The sequence below is a fragment of the Diceros bicornis genome, chromosome 4, assembly GCF_020826845.1.
Source record: "Diceros bicornis minor isolate mBicDic1 chromosome 4, mDicBic1.mat.cur, whole genome shotgun sequence".
NCBI lineage: Eukaryota > Metazoa > Chordata > Mammalia > Perissodactyla > Rhinocerotidae > Diceros > Diceros bicornis.
In genome coordinates this window covers 24,909,996-24,929,601 of record NC_080743.1, presented here as the reverse complement: position 1 = coordinate 24,929,601, position 19,606 = coordinate 24,909,996, and the positions used below count along the sequence as shown (strand labels likewise).

Here is a 19,606-nt window from a genome sequence, read left to right as displayed (position 1 = left end):
GTACAATAAACTGCATCCATTTAGAGTGTACAACTCAATGATTATTTAAAGATGTATATACCTTGAAACCACTGCCACAATCAATGTACAGAACATTGCCTTCACCACTAGAAGATGCTTCATGTTCCTTTGCAGTCCATCCCTCACTCTGCTGATTTGCTCTTTGTCAAACATAGATTAGTTTGCTTTTTAAAAAACTATTATTTTATATAAATGCAATCATGTAGTATGTATTCTTTCATTTATGGTTTCTTTCACATGCATAATGATTTTGAAATTCACCCATGGTGTGGTGTATCAGTAGTTCATTCCTTTTTATTGCTGGGTAATATTCCCTTATGGATGTATCATTTGTTTATCCATTCACCTGCTGATGGACTTGGGATTCTTTCCAGTTTTCAGCTATTTTGAATAAAGTTGTTATGAACACTTGTGTACATGCCATCGTGTGGACATAGGTTTTGATTTGTTTTGGGTAAGTGCCTAACAGTGGAACGGTTGGGTTGTGTTGTAGATTTACGTTTAATTTTTAAGTAACTGCTAAGCAGTTTTCCAAAGTGGTTGTACCATTTTACATTCCCACCAGGGTTGTTTAAGAGTTCCACCTGTGCCACATCCTTGCCAACACCCGGTATCTATAATTTTAGTCATTCTGATGGGTATCTAGTAGTACCTCATTGTGGCTTTAATTTGCATTTCCCTGATAACTGATGATGTTGAGCATCTTTTATGTGCTTTTTGCCCATTCATATATCCTCTATGAAGTGACTGTCGAATCTTTTGCCCATTTTCAACTGGATTGTTTGCCTTCTTGTTGAGTTGTAAAAGTCCTTAATGTATTCTAAATAAAAGTCTTTTGTAAGATACATGTGTTGTAAATACTTTCTCTCATTTTGTGGCTCATCTGGCAACTATTTAAGAGATATTTGAGCTCACTGAGTGATATTGCAGGGGATGAAAAAAAAACAACTTTTTCTTCTACCCTTCTAGGTTTTCTGGCTGAGGCACAAGAATCAGACTGACAAAAAGACAGATTAAAACAAGAGTAAAACAAAGAGTTTATTAACATGTGCATTGCACATACACACAGGAGAACTCAGTGATGAGGTGAGGGAGGTGAGAACTTGGACTTCTATAGCATCTTAACAAAGAGCAGTAAATTTGTAGAGAAGTGACAAGACGAAGGAAAAGGAGTTTGGGAATGGAATGTAGGGTTGTTTTAATAAGGTTTGTGGTGTAGATTCCTCTGGTGCTATCTCAGCTGATAAGAGTCTAGAATTGTCTCTGGTGATTAAGAATCCTCCTGCCTATCCTGGTAGAGAAGGGGAGGGCAGAGTTTTTCTTGTGTCTGCTTCTTCTGAATTACCTTCAGCTCAAAATGTCCTTATGTCAAAGTGGCATATTTTGGGGTAACATATCCTGATTTCTTATAATAGCATAATAGATTCATGGATTTTTTAAGTCAAGCAGTAATAATAAACATTTTTTGAGTGTTCACCATGTGCCACTGCATTAAGTGCTTAACGTGATATCTCATTTAATCCTCGTAACTGTCCTATATTGTAAGTACCATTTTTATCTCCAATTTAGTGATGAAGAAGTAGGGGTTTGGAAGGGTTTAATAATTTTATTTATTCATACTGTTAATGTCTTTAATCACCATAGTGTGGGTCCCTAAGTAAAATTATTGTTAGTTCAATACATATATCCTACTGAGAGTCTAATATATGAATATAAAGATACAGATATATGTACAAATATAGGTATACTTTTTTTCTAGGCTACCTGAAAGATATAAGAAATGAGACAAAGTTCAGGTTCTAAAAGAAAACCTGAAAACAGACATGTGCACACATACCATAGAAATTGGGATGGGTAGAAGGAGAGAGATATAGGGGCGAACAGGGGAAGAAAAGATTAATTGTAACTAGGGATCTGAAAACATTCCTTAGACATTCCATCTAAGGTATATCTTGTCAGGTAGATTGTATTTAAATAGCTGGATACATTAAGTTCCTATAGCTGCTGTAACAAATTATCACAAACTTGATGGCTTAATACAACAGAAATGTATTCTCTGGAGGCCTGTTCCAAAAACAGTTCTGGAGGCCAGAATCCAAAACCAGTATCACTGGGGCAAAATCAAGGTGTCAGCAGGGCCACACTCCCTCCAGAGGCTCTAGGGGAGAATCCGTTCCTTGCCGCTTCCAGCTTCTGGGGACTGCTGGCATTCCTTGGCTTATGGTCACATCACTCTAATCTTTATGGCCAGCATCTTCAAATCTCTCTCTGCTCCATCTTCAAGGGGCCTTCTCTGTGTGTGTATAGTTTCCCTCTGCCTCCCTCTTGTAAGGATACCTGTGATTACATGTAGGGCCCACCTGGATAAGTCAAAGTACTCTCCCCATCTCAAGAGCGTTAATTTAATCACATCTACAAGGATATAAGGATATATTGCCATGTAAGGTAACTTTCACAGATTCCAGGATGTGAATATGTTTGGAGAGGTCATTTCTGAGCCTACCACATTGGGCAATATGGAGACGATCATATCAAACAGAGGAGAGAACTCAAATAAAATCATGGGAAATAGACACATACTGAATGCAGTCAGAATGGCAGGTGGTCCTATGCTATTGAATCATTGTAGGTGAGGGGATGACATGGTGGGAGAGAAGGCTGGAAAGAGATTAAGGGGCTTGAATGCCAGGTTGGAATTTGAATTCCATTCCATAGATTGAGGAATCACTGGAGATTTTACAGCAAGATAGTAGCATCCCCTAATCTATGTTTTAAGTACATAACTCTGACGCACCGCAAATGATGGATTAGAGGCAGTATGCCATTGAATTAATTCAAAATGAGGATAATTAAAAAGATTTCATCCGTGTGTTTAGAAAATACTTTTGAACACATTACCTTCCGTACGCCGTTTTACATACTGGAGATACGGATCTGAACAAGACAAGTCTTTGTTTTCTGAGGTTTTCATTTTAGTGAGAGAGTCAGATAATTAACAAGTGAAAATAAACAATTTCAAATAGTGGTGAATGTCATAAGAAAATTCAGTAAAGAAATATGCTAAAATTCTGGTGGTACTAGTGGGAGAGAAGGGATGGGTAATGCTAGGGCATATAGTTTTGGCAGCCGTCTCTGCGAAAGTTCTGTTTCAGTAGAGAGCGTATTGAATAGAACAACATAAGGAGCCAGCCATGTGTAGATCTAAGAGAAGGGCGTTCCAGGCAGAGGACACAGCGATTGCAAAGGCTCTTATGTCAGTCAGCTTTGCTGCAGACCCCAAAATCTTACCTTCTTATATCAGTAAACATTTCGTTCTCATTCATGTTATATGTAGGCTACCAGTCAGTTGTGGCTTTGCTTCCAGTGGCAGCTCTGCTCTGTGTCTTTTTCTTCCATGATCTGGGCTAAAGGAGTAACCCCTCTCTGAGACATGGTCTTCTCCTAGGAGAGGAGAGAAGAACTAGAGGCCGAGCCAAACAATGCAACAGCATTTATTAAAGCTTCTCCCAGACATAGTATATGTCACATTCACGCACACTTCAGTGACCAGAGCAAATCACATGGCCAATCTCACCTTCGGAAAAGGTGATATATCCTGCTCACTGATATATCCCAAGCAGAAAAGTGCCTTGAACATAGTAAGTATTCAGTAAATATGTGTTGCAGGAATGAATGAAAGCCAGTGTGGTTAGATATGAGGGAGACATGAGATAACAGTCACTAGCAATCAATGAGTTGGCACATAGGGGAAACTTAATTTCACCCTGCCTTAGAATTTGGTCCTCCAATCTGTCTTCCCCCGGCTCTCTGTTCCAGCAATAGAAGCTTGAGCTCCGTCCTTCAGCTCTGCTGTAGTGGCAGGGTGTCCACACCACTCTCCCTATTAGCCTTCCCATTTAGAGGGACTTGCATGGACTGCTGTGGCCTGAGACCCTCCCTCCTAAGGACAGCATTTCCTCCTGTTTTTCTGGAAGATGATCTTTTCCCCATTCCAACCATGTGTTTCATAGGTGCTGGTATATTTATAGAGATAGTCTTCAGGGGCACTGCCAGGTTCCAGCTCAGGGAGAACACCTGGAAGGGCCGGGGATTGTGGAGTCAGGTCTATACCATTTTTTGATTGGGTAGTGGGCATATTAAGGACATCATCATTAAAAAAATTTTTTTAAAAGACATCATTTAGTCAATCACTTCTACACTCCTCATGATATTCCTCTACACTGCTTTCTCTAATATTTTTTTATCATAGTCTTAATAACCATTTTAATTTTTGTTTAATTTTTATTTATTTATTTATTTATCCCCCCAAGGCCCCAGTAGATAGTTGTATGTCATAGCTGCACATCCTTCTAGTTGCTGTATGTGGGACGCGGCCTCAGCATGGCTAGAGAAGCGGTGCATCGGTGCGCGCCCAGGATCCGAACCCAGGCCGCTGGCAGCAGAGCGTGCGCACTTAACCGCTAAGCCATGGGGCCGGCCCTTAATAACCATTTTAATATAGCACTTTTTAAATTGTTGGGGAAATGCCACAGTTCTTTAGCCAAGGCTTGACCATTCAGAGCTCCTTCCTAGAATTTTTTAAATTGGAACCAGAGAAAGCAACACTCAGTTTCTCTCTGGTGGTGAAATTGGGAGGTATGACTGTGTTTTGTCTCAGGTGGAGAAGAGCTGACTAAGACTGGGTAGAAACATAGATGAAGCAGAGCCCTGGTTAGGTTCAAGTTTCTGGTTTCAGTTACCCTTGAGCCTGGCTGTGCTTCCTTCCTTGTCGTGGTGACGTGAGCTTTCTAATCAACTCTTGTCGCCTAAACTGTTTCAGATTGAGTTTCTGTCTGTGCAACTAAGAGATCTGGTTAATACAGCTTTGGAGCTTCAAAGGCATCCATGCACTGGACTGTTTCTCACCCTCAAAGCCAGGAAAGAGTGTAACTAAGTTTCTTTTTAGTCATGTCGGGAACCATCAGACTTCTAGCAGACTCTCAAACCGGTAATGTGTCAATAAATTGCCTTTCCAAAGGGAAAAATGTGAAAAGTTTCTTTTTAAAATCTGTATTTAGAGGCTGGCCCGGTGGCGCAAGCGGTTAAGTGCCCATGCTCTGCTGCAGCGGCCTGGGGTTCGCCGGTTCGGATTCCGGGCGTGCACCGATGCACCGCTTGGCAAGCCATGCTTTGGCGGCGTCCCGTATAAAGTAGTGGAAGATGGGCATAGATGTTAGCCCAGGGCCAGTCTTCCTCAGCGAAAAAAAGAGGAGGATTGGCAGATGTTAGCTCAGGGCCGATCTTCCTCACGAAAAATAATAATAATAAAATAAGTAAAATAAAATCTGTATTTAAATGAAAAAGACATCTAGGAAGTGGTGTGTTAAGGAATGAAGGAAATGATACTGTGTCATCACCGTGGTTGTTGGAACATCAAATTATATATATATATATATGCCTTATATATGTATATATCTATAAATTCCATATATATATATGGAATATATATATATATATTTCCATAAAAGTAAGTCTAAAGTTATTGTGTTTGGTTAGTTTAGATAGAACCAGGTGACTGTGATGTTGAGAATTTTGTCATCTTTCTTGTGATAATTAATACTTGTGTTACAATAGGGCATTCACCTTCCACATCAAACTTTAAAACTAAAGGACACAGAGCACAGTAGACACGCACTGCCTACAATTACCATACACTGGAAACAACCAATATCCAAACACTGGGAGAATGAATGAGTCAAGTGTGTTACATGAACAACCTGAAATATTACCTACTAATCAAAAGTGAAAATTTTATGATGACTAAGAGAATTCATGAAATGTTTGATACTCTTGAGAGAAAAGGCAAGATGTATAAAAACATTACAAGGGATTGCAATGATAAACACCTAATTCATAGCTCTAAAAGAGAATACATGTTTTGGCTACCCCAGCAGCCAGGTGCCACGTTCAAGGCGGGCCCATTATGCGGGTGCTCACTGTCTGTTCCAGCCTAGTCTTGAAGTACTTGAGTCTACCTGCTTCTAACACCTGATTATTGTCCTCACGTCTCCAACCGTTAGCTGTGTTATTTCTGTTTCTGGTCTTGTCTTGCACTCTTTTATCTTTTTTATGCTTGACTCATAGCCTGTGCTTCATCGATATTACCAGCCTTGATTTCCCAGCTTCAGCCCACCATTTGGGAAGACTTTCTGCACCTGTCCTATCTCACCTGAATGCAGCAGGTCTTAAAGGCAGACTCCTCAAAATATATACAATTGAAATTTTAGGGTCTTAGGATACTGGGTAATATTTTTTTTCTTCTTTCCGAACTTTCCTTGTTCCAGCACCATCGCAGTAAACGTTTTCAAGACTTAATAACAAGAAACCTTTTCTCATCTCTGCCAAGAGTGGCATCTAGTGGTGATTCTGTAGAACTGCATTTTTCAGCCTCAAAAAAAAAAAAAAAAAAAAGATGCTGCTAATTATTTCACTAGCAGTTTTGTGTTTATAACATAGCAGTCCAGTATATGTATGCCAGGCATTAGCCTACGTGGGAGCAGAAGCCACCTTGTGGAGTTAGCTGGTCCAGAAATTATACAGGCATTATAGAATTTATACACCTGGGGCTCACACTTAATTCCCCATAGGATTCCAGGTTTATTTAATTTCCCAACACTGGATCCACTCTGGAAAGTCCATCTTAGACAGTGAGCATTTGCACCTACTGCTGAATCTTGGTGTCTTTGGACATTGTAGGCTGTCTTATACATTTTCACCACTTATTAATTTCCTTCGGCTGCCTTAACAAAGTACCACAAACTAAGCAGCTTAAACAACAAAAATGTATTACCTCACAGTTTGGGAGGCTAGAAGTCCAAGATCAGGGTGTCGCCAGGGTTGATTCCTTCTGAGGGCTCTGAGGAAGAATCTGTTCCATGCCTCTCCCCTGACTTCTGGTGGTTTGCTGGCAATGTTTGGCGTTCCTTGGCTTGTAGAAGTGTCGCCTCATTCTCTGTCTTCATCATCAAGTGGCATTCTCCCTGTATGCCAGTCTGTCTCCCAATTCCCTCTCTTTATACCAGTCATCTTGGATTAGGGCCCACCCTAATGACCTCAACTTATGACATCTGCAGTGAACTTATTTCCAAATAAGGTCACATTCTGAGGTACTGGGTGTTAAGACTTCAACATATGAATTTGGGGGGAACACAATTCAAGCCGTAACAACTGCCTATCTCATTATACCTCCAAACTTCAATTGTGCCATGTTGTTGGCAGGCTTAGCCGTGAAATTGCTAAATGTGAGTGGAAGTGATGTGCGTACGGCTAAGCAAAAACTTGTAAGAATTTTTTTTCCCTGTGCTATGAAACTGGCAGTGTTCCAGATAGAGGCAGTTTTCATTAGCTCACTGTCTCAGAGTGACAGTGACATGAAACAGCACTAGCTGACCTTCAGAGGATATGCAGCATGAAAAAGAAATAAACCTTTATGATTTTAAGCCACTGAGATTTTGGGGTCATTTGCTATTGAAGCATAAATTAACTTAAGCTGACTGAAACAATAAGTACATAGCATAACTTAAGCGAACACCATAAGTTCACTCCTGATGTGTGGGGTTTTTTTCATTTATTCATCAGATATTTGTTGAAAACTTGCTACGTGCTAGGCATAGCACTCTGTGTCACTCTGGGATGGTTAATTTTATGTGTCAACTTGGCTAGGCCACTGTACCCAGATATTTGGTCAAATACCAGTCTAGATGTCTCTGTGAAGGTATTTTTCAGATGAGATTAACATTTAAATCAGTAGACTTTAAGCAAATTACCCTCCATAATGTGGGTGGGCCTGATCCAATCAGTTGAAGGCCTTAAAAGACTGAGGTCCCCCACAGGAAGAGGGAATTCTGCCTCCAGACTGCCTTCAGACTCAAGCTGCAACATCGGCTCTTCCTTGGGTCTCCAACCTGCTGGACTGCTCTGCAGATCTTAGACTGGGCAGCCCCCAGAAATCACATGAGCCCGTTCCTTAGAATATATCACTATTTATGTATATATATACACATCCTATTGGTTCTGTTTCTCTGGAGAATCCTGATTAATATAGAGACACATCACTGAACAAGCTAGAAATAGTCCTCATAGAGCTTACAATCTAAGGAAGGATACAAATAGAAAACTTACAACGTTATGTAGTAAATGCTGGACAGTACTCCATGTGATAGGAGCACGTAAGAGGAGCACTAACCTTGACTTGGGGAATCAGGGAAAGCTCCCTGGAGGAAATAAGGTCTAACCTGAGAACTGAAGGTGGCAGGTAGAATGGGAGTTAGCCACGTACAGGGACAGGGTGGTGGGGGACCAGGGATTAGACTGAGTGTAGAACATGCATTCCCAACAGGGGCATTATTGCCCCCAAGGGGGAGAAAATTGATGCTTGGCAGGTGAAATAAACCTTAGCTTTACAATGTTTTGTGACCATGCAAAGCTCAACTTTATATGACAAAATCTTAATGTTTAAGATTTAACGGAGGAGCGGGAGAGATGATTAGATAAAATGTCTCCTTGGGGGGCAGTGATGAAAACGAGGTTGGGAAGCATTGGAATAGAAAGACCAGTAAGGTAGAGGAATGATCACATGTGAAGCTACGGAAGTGAGAGAGAACACGGAATATTTGAAATATGAGAATGGTTGAGGCATAGTGTTGAGAAGGAGTGGAGGCAGGGAGAGAGTAGTGAGAGAAAAGGTTGTTCTAGACACAAATTTTAAAGAAAATTAGATCTGAAAATGCACTGTGACCTCAGTTATCTGAATATATTAAGTAAAATCGGACTTGGTGTCTAGATTCTCTGCTACAGACTGCTCACTTTTTTATATATGAATCTGCTCTTTGTGTTTGTAGTCACATACTAAATGAATCATTAAGTTTTAAACATTTTTTATAGATGGCAAAGGACAGTTGTTAAATTATCTTTTTCTATCTGTCATTCTGGGACTTTTCTGTTGTATAATTGTAGTCTCTAGAATAGCATCAAGTTCAGGTGGGCACTTAATCATAACACTGCTCTGGAAGCACATTACCCTTGGGGGAATTTCATGTGATTCACTTTACTGGAGTATTAAAGGTTAAAAATAGGAGAGTAAAACAGTATTTTTCTTGGTTCCATTATTGGGAATAGAATGAGAACAATGATCTATTTAGTAACCATTATCGTTATCTTCCTCCCAGATTGAATTAAAATGACTTTAATATTCTATTAGGAAAATCTTTATAAAAAGGCTGCCAATCATTTTCTTTATTTCCAGCAGCTTGTTATCCTGAACTCAAAGCTAATTCAGTGCTTTTGAGAGATAGTATAAACTTAATTTTAGAATCTTAAGAACTAAAAAATTATATGCTGTGTCATAATTTTAACTTTTAATATTTTCCTACCACAGCCCTTGCTTGCTTGATGTAAGTAGACCTGATCTAAGTGTCTAATACACTTTCCGCACCCCCCCCGCCAAAGCCCCAGTAGGTAGTTGTATGTCATAGCTGCACATCCTTCTAGTTGCTGTATGTGGGACGGGGTCTCAGCATGGCCGGAGAAGCGGTACGCCGGTGCGCGCCGGGGATCCGAACCTGGGCCGCCAGCAGCGGAACGCGCGCACTTAACCGCTAAGCCACGGGCCGGCCCTCTAATACACTTTTTTAAGAGGCGGCATTCCAGTAATGTTTTTAGAAGGTCTTGTTACATAATAGACAGTATATGGATATAGTTATGAGTATGTATTCTGGAGTCAGACTGCCTGGGTTCAAATCCTGAGTTGAATCTGTTTGGGTTTAAATGTTACTGCTTTCGTAAACTTGGGCAGATGTGTAAAGTTATGTGATCTTATCCTCTCTGTCCCTCACTTTCCTCAAAGGAAAATTACGGCTCGTACAGAACCACTACAGAGGGTTGTTGTGAATAGTGAGTGACTTATGTAGAACACTTAGAACAGTGCCTGGAACATTCAGTCTCATTAACATTAGCTGTGTGATTATTTGGAACCCCTTATTGAGTAGTTTGAAAACCATTTGTTGAGTGCCTCGTATGCCATCCGAGGAACTTACTTGTGAACTGTTAGTACGTCTTACCTAAAATGATCTTCAGAGCACAACTCAAGATATCTTTTCAAACTGACTTTTTAAATTATCACTATTGTTCTGTTTAGTGCATTTCAGGCCTTTATACTAACTTGTATTTCAGGCTAGGATGATATTTTTGTTGTTGTGCAAGAAGATAAACATCTAAGAAAAAGCCTCCCTAGGGCAGTAGGTGGGAGATGAACTCCTCTACAGAATTTTGTACTGGAGTCTAGAATTTATCTTTATGGTACTGCTTTTTCCATGGTGACAATATGGAAAAGGAAGACTTACCCATGATTTTCTGACATTTTTGTATTTTGATTCAAGAAGTTTGAAAGCCCTTTCAATATTTATATCTTTCAGAAAATGTCTTCAAAATTCAAAAATGCAAAACGAATCGAAGGCCTTGATAGTAATGTGTGGTGAGTACCTTAGAATAAGCAATAATAATTCGGTGAGGTTTTCTCCCTGCACATTTTTATATCCTTAGTTGGGAATTTTTAGCCTTATTCATAGTCTGTAAATAAAGCCACTTATTTTAATTCATCCATTAAATGGAAATGGAAGGGAGTTAACAATCCATGCACTGATTTATTCATTTAGCAAATGTGTCAGGCCCTGTGCTAGAAATAGTTGGAAATGGGTGGAGAAAAGGACAAATTTTGTTGATGCCCTGATGGAACTTACCTTCTAATCCATGAACTGTCCTGATCAGCTCTGCTCTCTCATGGTTGTTAAGAGAACCTAGCAGCTGCTGGTATGGTTAAAAAATATATATATGACTTAAATATGGGTATCATGGAATTGAGATTTGTAAGAAACATTAAGTTCATTAGTTGAGCCATCATTTTATTAGGTCAAGTCATTTTGTAGATGGTAAAATTTTTGTTGGAAACTCATTTTTTTTTAATCTGTAAAACTAAACTATGTCTTATTTTTCCGTTCATAAGACTATGAAGTATAAAAAAGCTATTTTTGTAACTATAGTACTTGTTAAAATTAGTATTTTTTTATATTAGGATTGAATTTACCAAGTTGGCTGCAGACCCCTCTGTTGTGAATCTTGGCCAAGGCCTTCCAGACATATCCCCTCCTACGTATGTAAAGGAAGAATTGTCAAAGATTGCAGCAATTGATAGCCTGAACCAGTACACACGGGGCTTCGTAAGTATATGAGGACCATGTGGGCATGAGCTTGTATTTTATATTCTACTCTGTGTGAATGTACTTCTACCACTTCTGTGTAATTGGCTTTCTGGGACCAGCCGTCCCAACCTGATAACCAGAGGAACTTGCCCTTATCTCCTAGGATGAGCCGTCCCCTACTTCCACCCCCTCCACAGTCCAGTCTTGGCCCTTCCTTTACTGTTGTTCCAGGATGGGGTCCTATGGCAACAAGGGAGGGAGAATATTCTCTTGAGTCATGTACTTTCTCTCCCATTAACCCTTATGCAGCCTCAGCACTGGCTTCTTAGTTAATATCCTCTATTTCCAACTAGTTAGAGTCAGCCCTCCATATCTGCAGTTCTGCATGCGCAGATGCAACCAACCTGGGATGGAAAGGCCTCCAATAGTTGTGTCTGTACTAAACACGTACAGACTTTTTTCTTGTTGTTATTCCCTAAACAATACAGTACAACAACTATTTACGTTGCCTTTACATTGCATTAGGTATTATAAGTGATCTAAGATGATTTACAGTATAGGGGAGGATGTGTGTAGGTTATATGCAGATACTAGCCGTTTTATTTTAGAGACTTGAGCACCTGAGGATTTCGGTATCCCTGGGATTTGGTATCTCAGTCCCCCTCGGATACTGAGGGATGACTGTACTTTCTTCCTCTCTACCTCAGCCCAACCTCCCTCCTTCTGTGATGAAATGCCTCGGATATCCAGAGATTTCCTAGGTTCTACAAAAAAACTACCACAACTTATTGAATTGAGCAGGGTTGCAGGACACAAGCTAGTATTCAAAAATCAGTTGTATTTTTATGTACGGTACTAAAAATAAACAGTTTGAAAATAAAATTTTTTAGAATAAGCATAGCATCCAAAACCATGAAATATTTAGAACTGAATTTTTAAATATATGCCAGATCTGTGTACTGAAAACTACAAAACATTGCTGAGAAAAAGTAAAAGTTACCTAAATAAATGGAGTGATAGATGATGTTCATGGATTGGGAGACTAAATATTGTTAAGATGTCATTTCTCCCTAAATTGATCCATAGCAGAGTTTGGAAAGATAAGGCCTCTGGGCCAAATCTGACCCACCCCTGATTTTGTAAATGAAGTTTTATTCGAACATCACTATGCCCGTTCATTTCCGTATTTTCCAGTTGTTGTAAATGTATGTGAGTGTGCGTGTGTGTCTGTGTTGGTATCACTGGGAACGAACGGCTTTGCACTACCACCAGGTTGTGGACATTGGTCACCTTAGGGATGGGAAGGAAGTGACGTTGAGGAGAGATCATAATTTTTCTTTACACATCTTTGTCTACTTTTACTTATTATATGAAGCATGAATTATTTTTGTAATTAAAAAATTTTTAAAACACAGACCCTTATCATTCTAAGGAAAGATGTATGGTGTTTATAGTTGCTTTCAGATCACTCTTTACTAGAATTTGTTAGACCTGGTATTAAAATGAAATTCGAAGGAAATTTTGGATTTCTAGGAGTGCTGACAACCTTCTCTTGCTCTTTCCACATTTCAAGTGTATTTTTTGAGCTTGAATTTAAGTGATCTTTTCTTTTTGCTAATATTTTTTAGTTTACTGGCTGTGATCTATCACTTCCTCTATTATTAATTATACCTAGTTTCTTTAATATAATATCTCCTGATTTCAAAATGTGAAAAATGTGCTATAGCTTTGTTTTTATTGATTTTAACTGGGTGAGAGTCTGGGACATACTAGCCAGTGTTCTGAAAGGAATAAAAAGGTGGCAAGTAAATGCATCATTGACAAAAAGTGCCTCTTTTTCTTCACATGAACTGGAGTGGACAACTTTGAAGGAACTAAAGTCCTTTTTTTACGTCACAAACCTGGGGCATATCCACCCAGCCTCCCTTTTCTGCAACCTGACCCAGTTTATTCCTCGGGAGCCCGAGGGCTTTCCGAACAAAGCCCCATGACCTGCACTGGGACTCTCGCAACTAACAGAAAATCAGAGTAATTCCCCAAAAGCAAAAAGGGGAAGTACATGCTGGACAGAAGAAAATAAGAAATACTGACTTTGATACCAAATAAGACAAGGAAAGGAAAAGGGAAGGAAAACAAAGAGAAGGAGGGAAGGGCAGAGAACATAGAAGAATTGAGGAAGAGCTAATCAGGGAGTCCTAAGAGTCCCCACGCCTCAGACTTTGTGCCTTTCCACCGTCTCGTTCCTCTGGTGACAGTTCTCCTAGGTAACCACTGCTCTCTTGGGTCTCGCTGTGAATAATGTTCCACTTCTTCCTAACGTGTACTGTCACACCAGCACTACTGTGCATGTCGTTGGTGAATTTGTTTTTGTGCTCTCTCCGTAGTCCATTGGTTAGCATAACCTTTCCTTCAGCAATTTGGAAGAACCAATTTCCGGGATATACAGTTAATGCTGGTTTTTTGGCTTATTTTAATTGGGGAAAAAAATCCAACTCTATTCAATATGATTTAATTATTGTTAAAAATAAAGTAATTGCATGTGATTTAATTGTCAAAAAATATACTGCCAGTGCCAGCCCGGTGGTGTTAGTGGGTTAAGTTCGCGTGCTCCATTTTGGTGGCCTTGGGTACGCTGATTCGGATCCCAGGCTTGGACCTATGCACTGCTCATTAAGCCACGCTGTGGCGGTATCCCATATACAAAATAGAGCAAGATGGGCACAGATGTTAGCTTAGGGCTAATCTTCCTCAGCAAAAAGAGAAAGGTTGGCAACCAATGTTAGCTTAGGGCCAATCTTCCTCACACACACACACAAAAAATGTACTGTCAAAAATATATTTGGTATTGAAGTCAATATTTATTCAAAGCAAATACGTTGAAATGTTGTATTCCAAAACCAATTTAATAGGAAGTTTTTAATCATTAGCAAGTCTTCATGACCATTCACGTAGGAACCCTCTGAGGGTAAGAAAAAAAATTTTTTAATTTACTGCCATTTAAAAATACAAATTTTCTTTGGATAATTATAAAACCCAAATTTTTAAAATTCTTGCATTTTAGAGCCAAATTACCTCCAAGAAGTAGATCCCATAATCAAATTCAAGGTATTTTTCTTCTTTTTTATTCAACAGGGTCATCCATCACTTGTGAAAGCTCTGTCCTGTCTATATGGAAAATTTTATCAGAAGCAAATCAATCCAGATAAAGAAATCCTTGTGACAGTAGGAGCATATGGATCTCTTTTTAATGCCATGCAAGGATTAATTGATGAAGGAGATGAAGTAAGTATTATCATGTTACCTGTATTAATCGTTATCATTTGTCCTGCCTTTGAATCTTTTACTTATTTTATGCTTTATTTTATTTTTAATTATTTTTGAAGTGGAATGCATATGCAATAAAATTCACAAATCTTAAGTGTACAGCTTGATAAATTTTTGTATGTATCCATGTAACCACACACCAGGTGAAGATACAGTACATTTCCAGCACCCCAAAAGGCTCCCTTTTGCCCCGTCCTAGTCTAAATGCTCCCAGAGGTAACTACTCTGCTGTCTTCTGTCACCATAGGTTCTTTTTGCCTGCTCTTTAACTTGATATAAATAGAATCATACAGTATGTACTCGAGTCTGGCTTTTTTCATTTATCATTATGTCTGTGAGATTCATCCGTTTTGTTACATGTAGTTCATTCTTATTTTTACAGCCTATTTAGATGAAGGCAGGTGGAAGGGCTAGCAATGATGGGGAAAATAAATCTTTAGTTTGCACTGCTAAAATAACCTTTCATCTGAACTCAATCAATAAGTATTTGGTCAATGTCTTTTTGTGCCCGGTACTGTTAGCAGCACCGTGTGAGGGATGTGTAACGAGAAGGTTGAGTGATTTCTACTGGTTAGTACTGTGACCCACTTTGGCACCGAGCTCAGTCAGCTCTGCCCCTACCTCCCCATTAGCATTCCAGGACCCCTGCTTCAATATTTCCTGACCTCTTTCATTTGTTCAGAAATTATTGAGGATCTCCCAGTGCTAGGTCCTGTGGGAAAGAAGATTTTTAAAAGACAGCTTCCACGTGGAAGGAGTTCTCTATCTAGTAGAGGAGACAGGCTTGTGCACAGAAGAATAGGAATGTGATGCGATGGCCAGTAGTGGAGAGTGTATCAGTAATGGTGGTACCAAGAAAAGAAGTGATCAACTCTGCTAATGTGGGTCTGGAAAGCTCCAGAGAGGCGCTGCTTACGCTGAATGAATATTTGCCCTGATCTATATTGTTAATTCCTTTCTTTGAATGCTCATGCACTTTATCTGTCCCTTTTTTATAACAGATACCACGTTACTCTGTGTTATGTTATTCTTTTACGTCTCTAATTCCCTCTACTCAGCCAGACAATAAGCTACTTAAGGAAACGTGTTAAGGAAGTGCAGTTCTACTGTCATATACATCATCTCCTTTAATCCTGTGAAATAGTTGAAAGTTTTGTCTCGTGCATTAGGTTGTTAATCCTTTGCTGCCTCCTCCTCTGCACTCTGTTGGAGATCCCAAGGCTCAGCCCTTGGCCTTCTTTGTTCTTTCCGCCCTGATCACCTTATCTAACATTTGGAAACCACACACACGGCACTTTCTATCATACTGACCTATTTTATTTTCTTTATAGCATTTATTACTATCTGAAATTATCTCATTTACCTCCTTGTTTTCTTGTTTATTATCTCTCTCAATAGAATGTAGGGGCCGGCCCGGTGGGGCAAGCGGTTAAGTGCGCGCGCTCCACTGAAGCAGCCCGGGGTTCGCCGGTTCGGATCCCAGGCTCGCACTGACGCACCGCTTGTTAAGCCATACTGTGGCGGCGTCCCATATAAAGTAGAGGAAGACGGGCATGGATGTTAGCCCAGGGCCAGTCTTCCTCAGCAAAAAAAGAGGAGGATTGGCAGATGTTATCTCAGGGCCGATCTTCCTCAAAGAACAAAAAAAAGAATGTAAGTTCCAGGAGAACTAGTTTATTGCTGTACTGCCAGCATCTATAATACTGAGTGCTCAATGAATATTCTTCAGAAAGAAAGGAGAATTATTCCAATTGTAAAAATAAAGAAATTACAGCAAAAAGTGTCAAGTATATTATTTCAATTTTATGTCCCTCGCCAATTTATTTTCCTTTATTGAGCTCTCACTTCATATCAGGCACTGTGTTTCTCACCAGGGTTGCAAAGATAGGTCGTCTTAGTCCCTAGAATTTCACAGGCTATTAAGAACTTATAGTCCACTTGAGGGAAAGACCTGTTCCTGGTTCACTTCTTTGTTCTGCACAGTACCTAACGCCTACCATAGCACATTGTAGAGTAGATGCTCAACGTTTGTTGAATGACTAGGACAAACAAAGGGGCTTTAGAATGTAAGGGCCTCATATGACTCCTCTGAGAAAGGGCTTGAACAGATATTTCACATCATAAGAAATACAAACAATGAAAAGTACAAATTTGAGCCAGCCCCAGTGGTTTAGTAGTTAAGATTCGACGCTCTCACCACCACGGCATGGGTTCGTTTCCTGGTCGTGGAACCACACCACTCGTCTGTCAGTTGTCATACTGTGGTGGCAGCTCACATAGAGAACTAGAAACCAACAACCAGGATACACAACCATGTACTGAAGCTTTTAAAAAAAAAAAGTGCAAATTTAAAACAATAATTAGGTTTCATTAATTTAACCAACAAAAAGTTAAATGAGACAATTTAGTGTAGACTTGTGAAATTATAAATTGTTGCCAGGTTTTTCAAAAGCAGTTTGGCTATATATTTAAAGTGCCATAAAGATGTTTATACCCTTTAATCTAGCAATAGCAATCATGTCAATTTATTCAGCAAACTCTTTAAAAATAGAGAAACTACACATACAAATGAACATAGCATTGTAATTTATACAAGCAAATGATAAGAAAATTATTCTAGAATTTGGTAGACTCTCAAATAACCATTAAAATAATAAATATTAAACTACAATAATATGAAATTTTGTGAAATATTGCTAGGTTTAAAAAAGATAGAAAAATTGAATGTCTACCATGGTTACAAACTATGTGTTCAAACTCTCCTTATAGAAAAGGAAAAAGTCAGGGATGCTAGATCCAGCCTGTGGATTGCAGGTGGCATACTGACTGGGCTGGTTGGATTGGCCCACTGACCCAAAAGCCAGGCCACTGAGAGAGCATATAGGGGCAAAGGGGCAAGGAGTGCATCTCAAGGGGCTAGCACAAAAGACAGAATGAGACATGTCACCTGGAGGGAAATTGTGGGTGTCGGACAATAACAATAAAATAACTGGTCTCCCTGCATGCACTCTTTGTTTCAGGATGCTTTTGAGAAAAGAAACATCTTTACTCTCGGGATCATACTTATACATCAGCACTTCATAGTGACAGAAGCAAGGCTATAAGAGAAGAGAGCACTGAAATGCTCTCCGTTGTGACCTGCTTTTTTCACTGCTGCATCTCAGCTTGTAGTACAGTGCCTCCCACATAGTAGATACACAGTATTTGTTAAATGAGTTAATGATTGCTACTCTGTGTTCTTATGTGGTTTTATTCTAGGTCATAGTAATAGTGCCTTTCTATGACTGCTATGAGTCCATGGTGAGAATGGCTGGAGCAACACCTGTTTTTATTCCCCTGAGATCTGTAAGTTTGCCAAGATGATTCACATGCTTTAAGAAGTTTTGAAAATACCGATTACTTTGTCACCAATGAAGTTTCTACTTGGATTACATTTTGGGATTTACTGTATGTCTCTACTGTGACTGAAGGTCATCACCAACTTTAAGAAGGGAACTTGTATTAATCAAACATGTGTTTGCCATGTGTCTCTGTTGTGTCAGCATCCACACTGTATGTAATATTGTCTTCTGTGGCCGTGTGTCTCCCCCACCAATGGTGAGCACCCCCAGGTCAGAGACCATTTTCTGACTCACTTTTACAGCACTGCTCCCCAGTGGCTGACAGTGCAGGGTATACGCTAGGCGCTCAGTAAACGCTTGTTGAATTCTCAGTGAAGTGATTTTTTTTATTCTGCTATTATCTTTAGGAATATAAGAAGGTATACTACCATTGTCTTTTAAATAGTCTTATAAAAATAAGTAATACACTAAGGTGAATCACAGAATCTTCTATTAGCCTTACAGTATCAGACAGGTTAACCATAGTTATCACTGGCTCCTTTGAAGGAACGTAGACCCTTTAACAGCTTTTAATATTGACGGAGTTCTTGTTTCCATTTAACAGGAGTGAGCATGAGACTTAAGTGCTCTTGGGCTCTTAAGGCAGCACTAAAGCTTAGTTGTTTCTGTGTATTTTCTTTGTTAGTCATTTATTCAGTTACCTTTGCCATGTCTTTCTCTAATTTTTTCCCTTATTGGGTTATTTAAATATAAGACAGCAAACATGAGTTAATTGAATTAAATCACATCTTCATTCTTCATGCTTAGAAACCTGTTCATGGAAAAAAATGGTCTAGTTCTGACTGGACATTAGATCCTCAAGAACTGGCAAGTAAATTTAACTCCAGAACCAAAGCAATTATACTAAATACTCCACATAACCCCATGGGCAAGGTGAGTGAGTCTTTGATCTCTTTAGACAGTCTTCTCGCCCATGATTTCTCATGTGTTGAATCCTAATTGGCTCTGCTCTTTTGTTTCCTTGCCTGTGTAGGTGTATACCAAAGAGGAGCTCCAAGTAATTGCTGACCTGTGCATCAAACACGACACACTCTGCATCAGTGATGAGGTTTATGAATGGCTTGTATATACTGGAAATAAGCATTTAAAAATAGGTACTGATTATTACATAGCGTCACAAATCTAAGTGTGATTGGGCACATGTGGAACAACTGATTGGAATGGATCCCAGAACAGCTTTAAAATAGTGTGGTAACAGGCATCTGTCCATATGAGCACTTAACCATGGGATTTAAATAAATGATGCTTGAGTGGATTAATGAACAGATTGAAGGACAAATAGTACAAACTTAGGGGAAGAGATTTCAGATCACACTATAAAGCTAGGAAACCAGAGAAATAGTACCTTTGCCTGTATCCTTGGCTTATATCAAGAAACCAGCTATTACCTGGTACAGAAGACACAGGGGGCTTACTTGTTCCCGAACTTGACTGTCTTTGCTGAGTAAGTTGACAAAATGCCAGGTCAACAGCAAAAAATTACAGGGACAGTAAGCTATTGCTGCTTGGCCCTTGCCTGCGATTTTGCCATTACTACTAGGCCATCTCACAAATGCCCTGGTGTCTTCTGGGTTAATCCAAACTTGTATCAGCTATAGGATAATAAGCTGGGCTACAACCTTTGGG

The 19,606-nt window shown here is 39.5% G+C and overlaps 1 protein-coding gene across 10 annotated transcripts in view; it reads left to right on the top strand.

Moving 5' to 3' along the window:
• Positions 1-19,606, top strand: part of KYAT3 (kynurenine aminotransferase 3) — a 63,191-nt gene that overhangs the window by 12,463 nt on the left and 31,122 nt on the right. For 8 of the 10 annotated variants that reach the window (XM_058538452.1, XM_058538445.1, XM_058538448.1 and 5 more), the window contains 6 exons: positions 10,473-10,531; positions 11,129-11,273; positions 14,388-14,537; positions 17,838-17,924; positions 18,728-18,853; positions 18,954-19,074. In XM_058538452.1, coding sequence (XP_058394435.1) covers positions 10,473-10,531; positions 11,129-11,273; positions 14,388-14,537; positions 17,838-17,924; positions 18,728-18,853; positions 18,954-19,074 — 688 coding nt within the window. Of the gene's footprint in view, positions 1-4,096; positions 4,124-10,472; positions 10,532-11,128; positions 11,274-13,416; positions 13,520-14,387; positions 14,538-17,837; positions 17,925-18,727; positions 18,854-18,953; positions 19,075-19,606 lie in introns of those variants that run through there. The other 2 variants (XM_058538444.1, XM_058538454.1) reach the window with 2 other exon arrangements.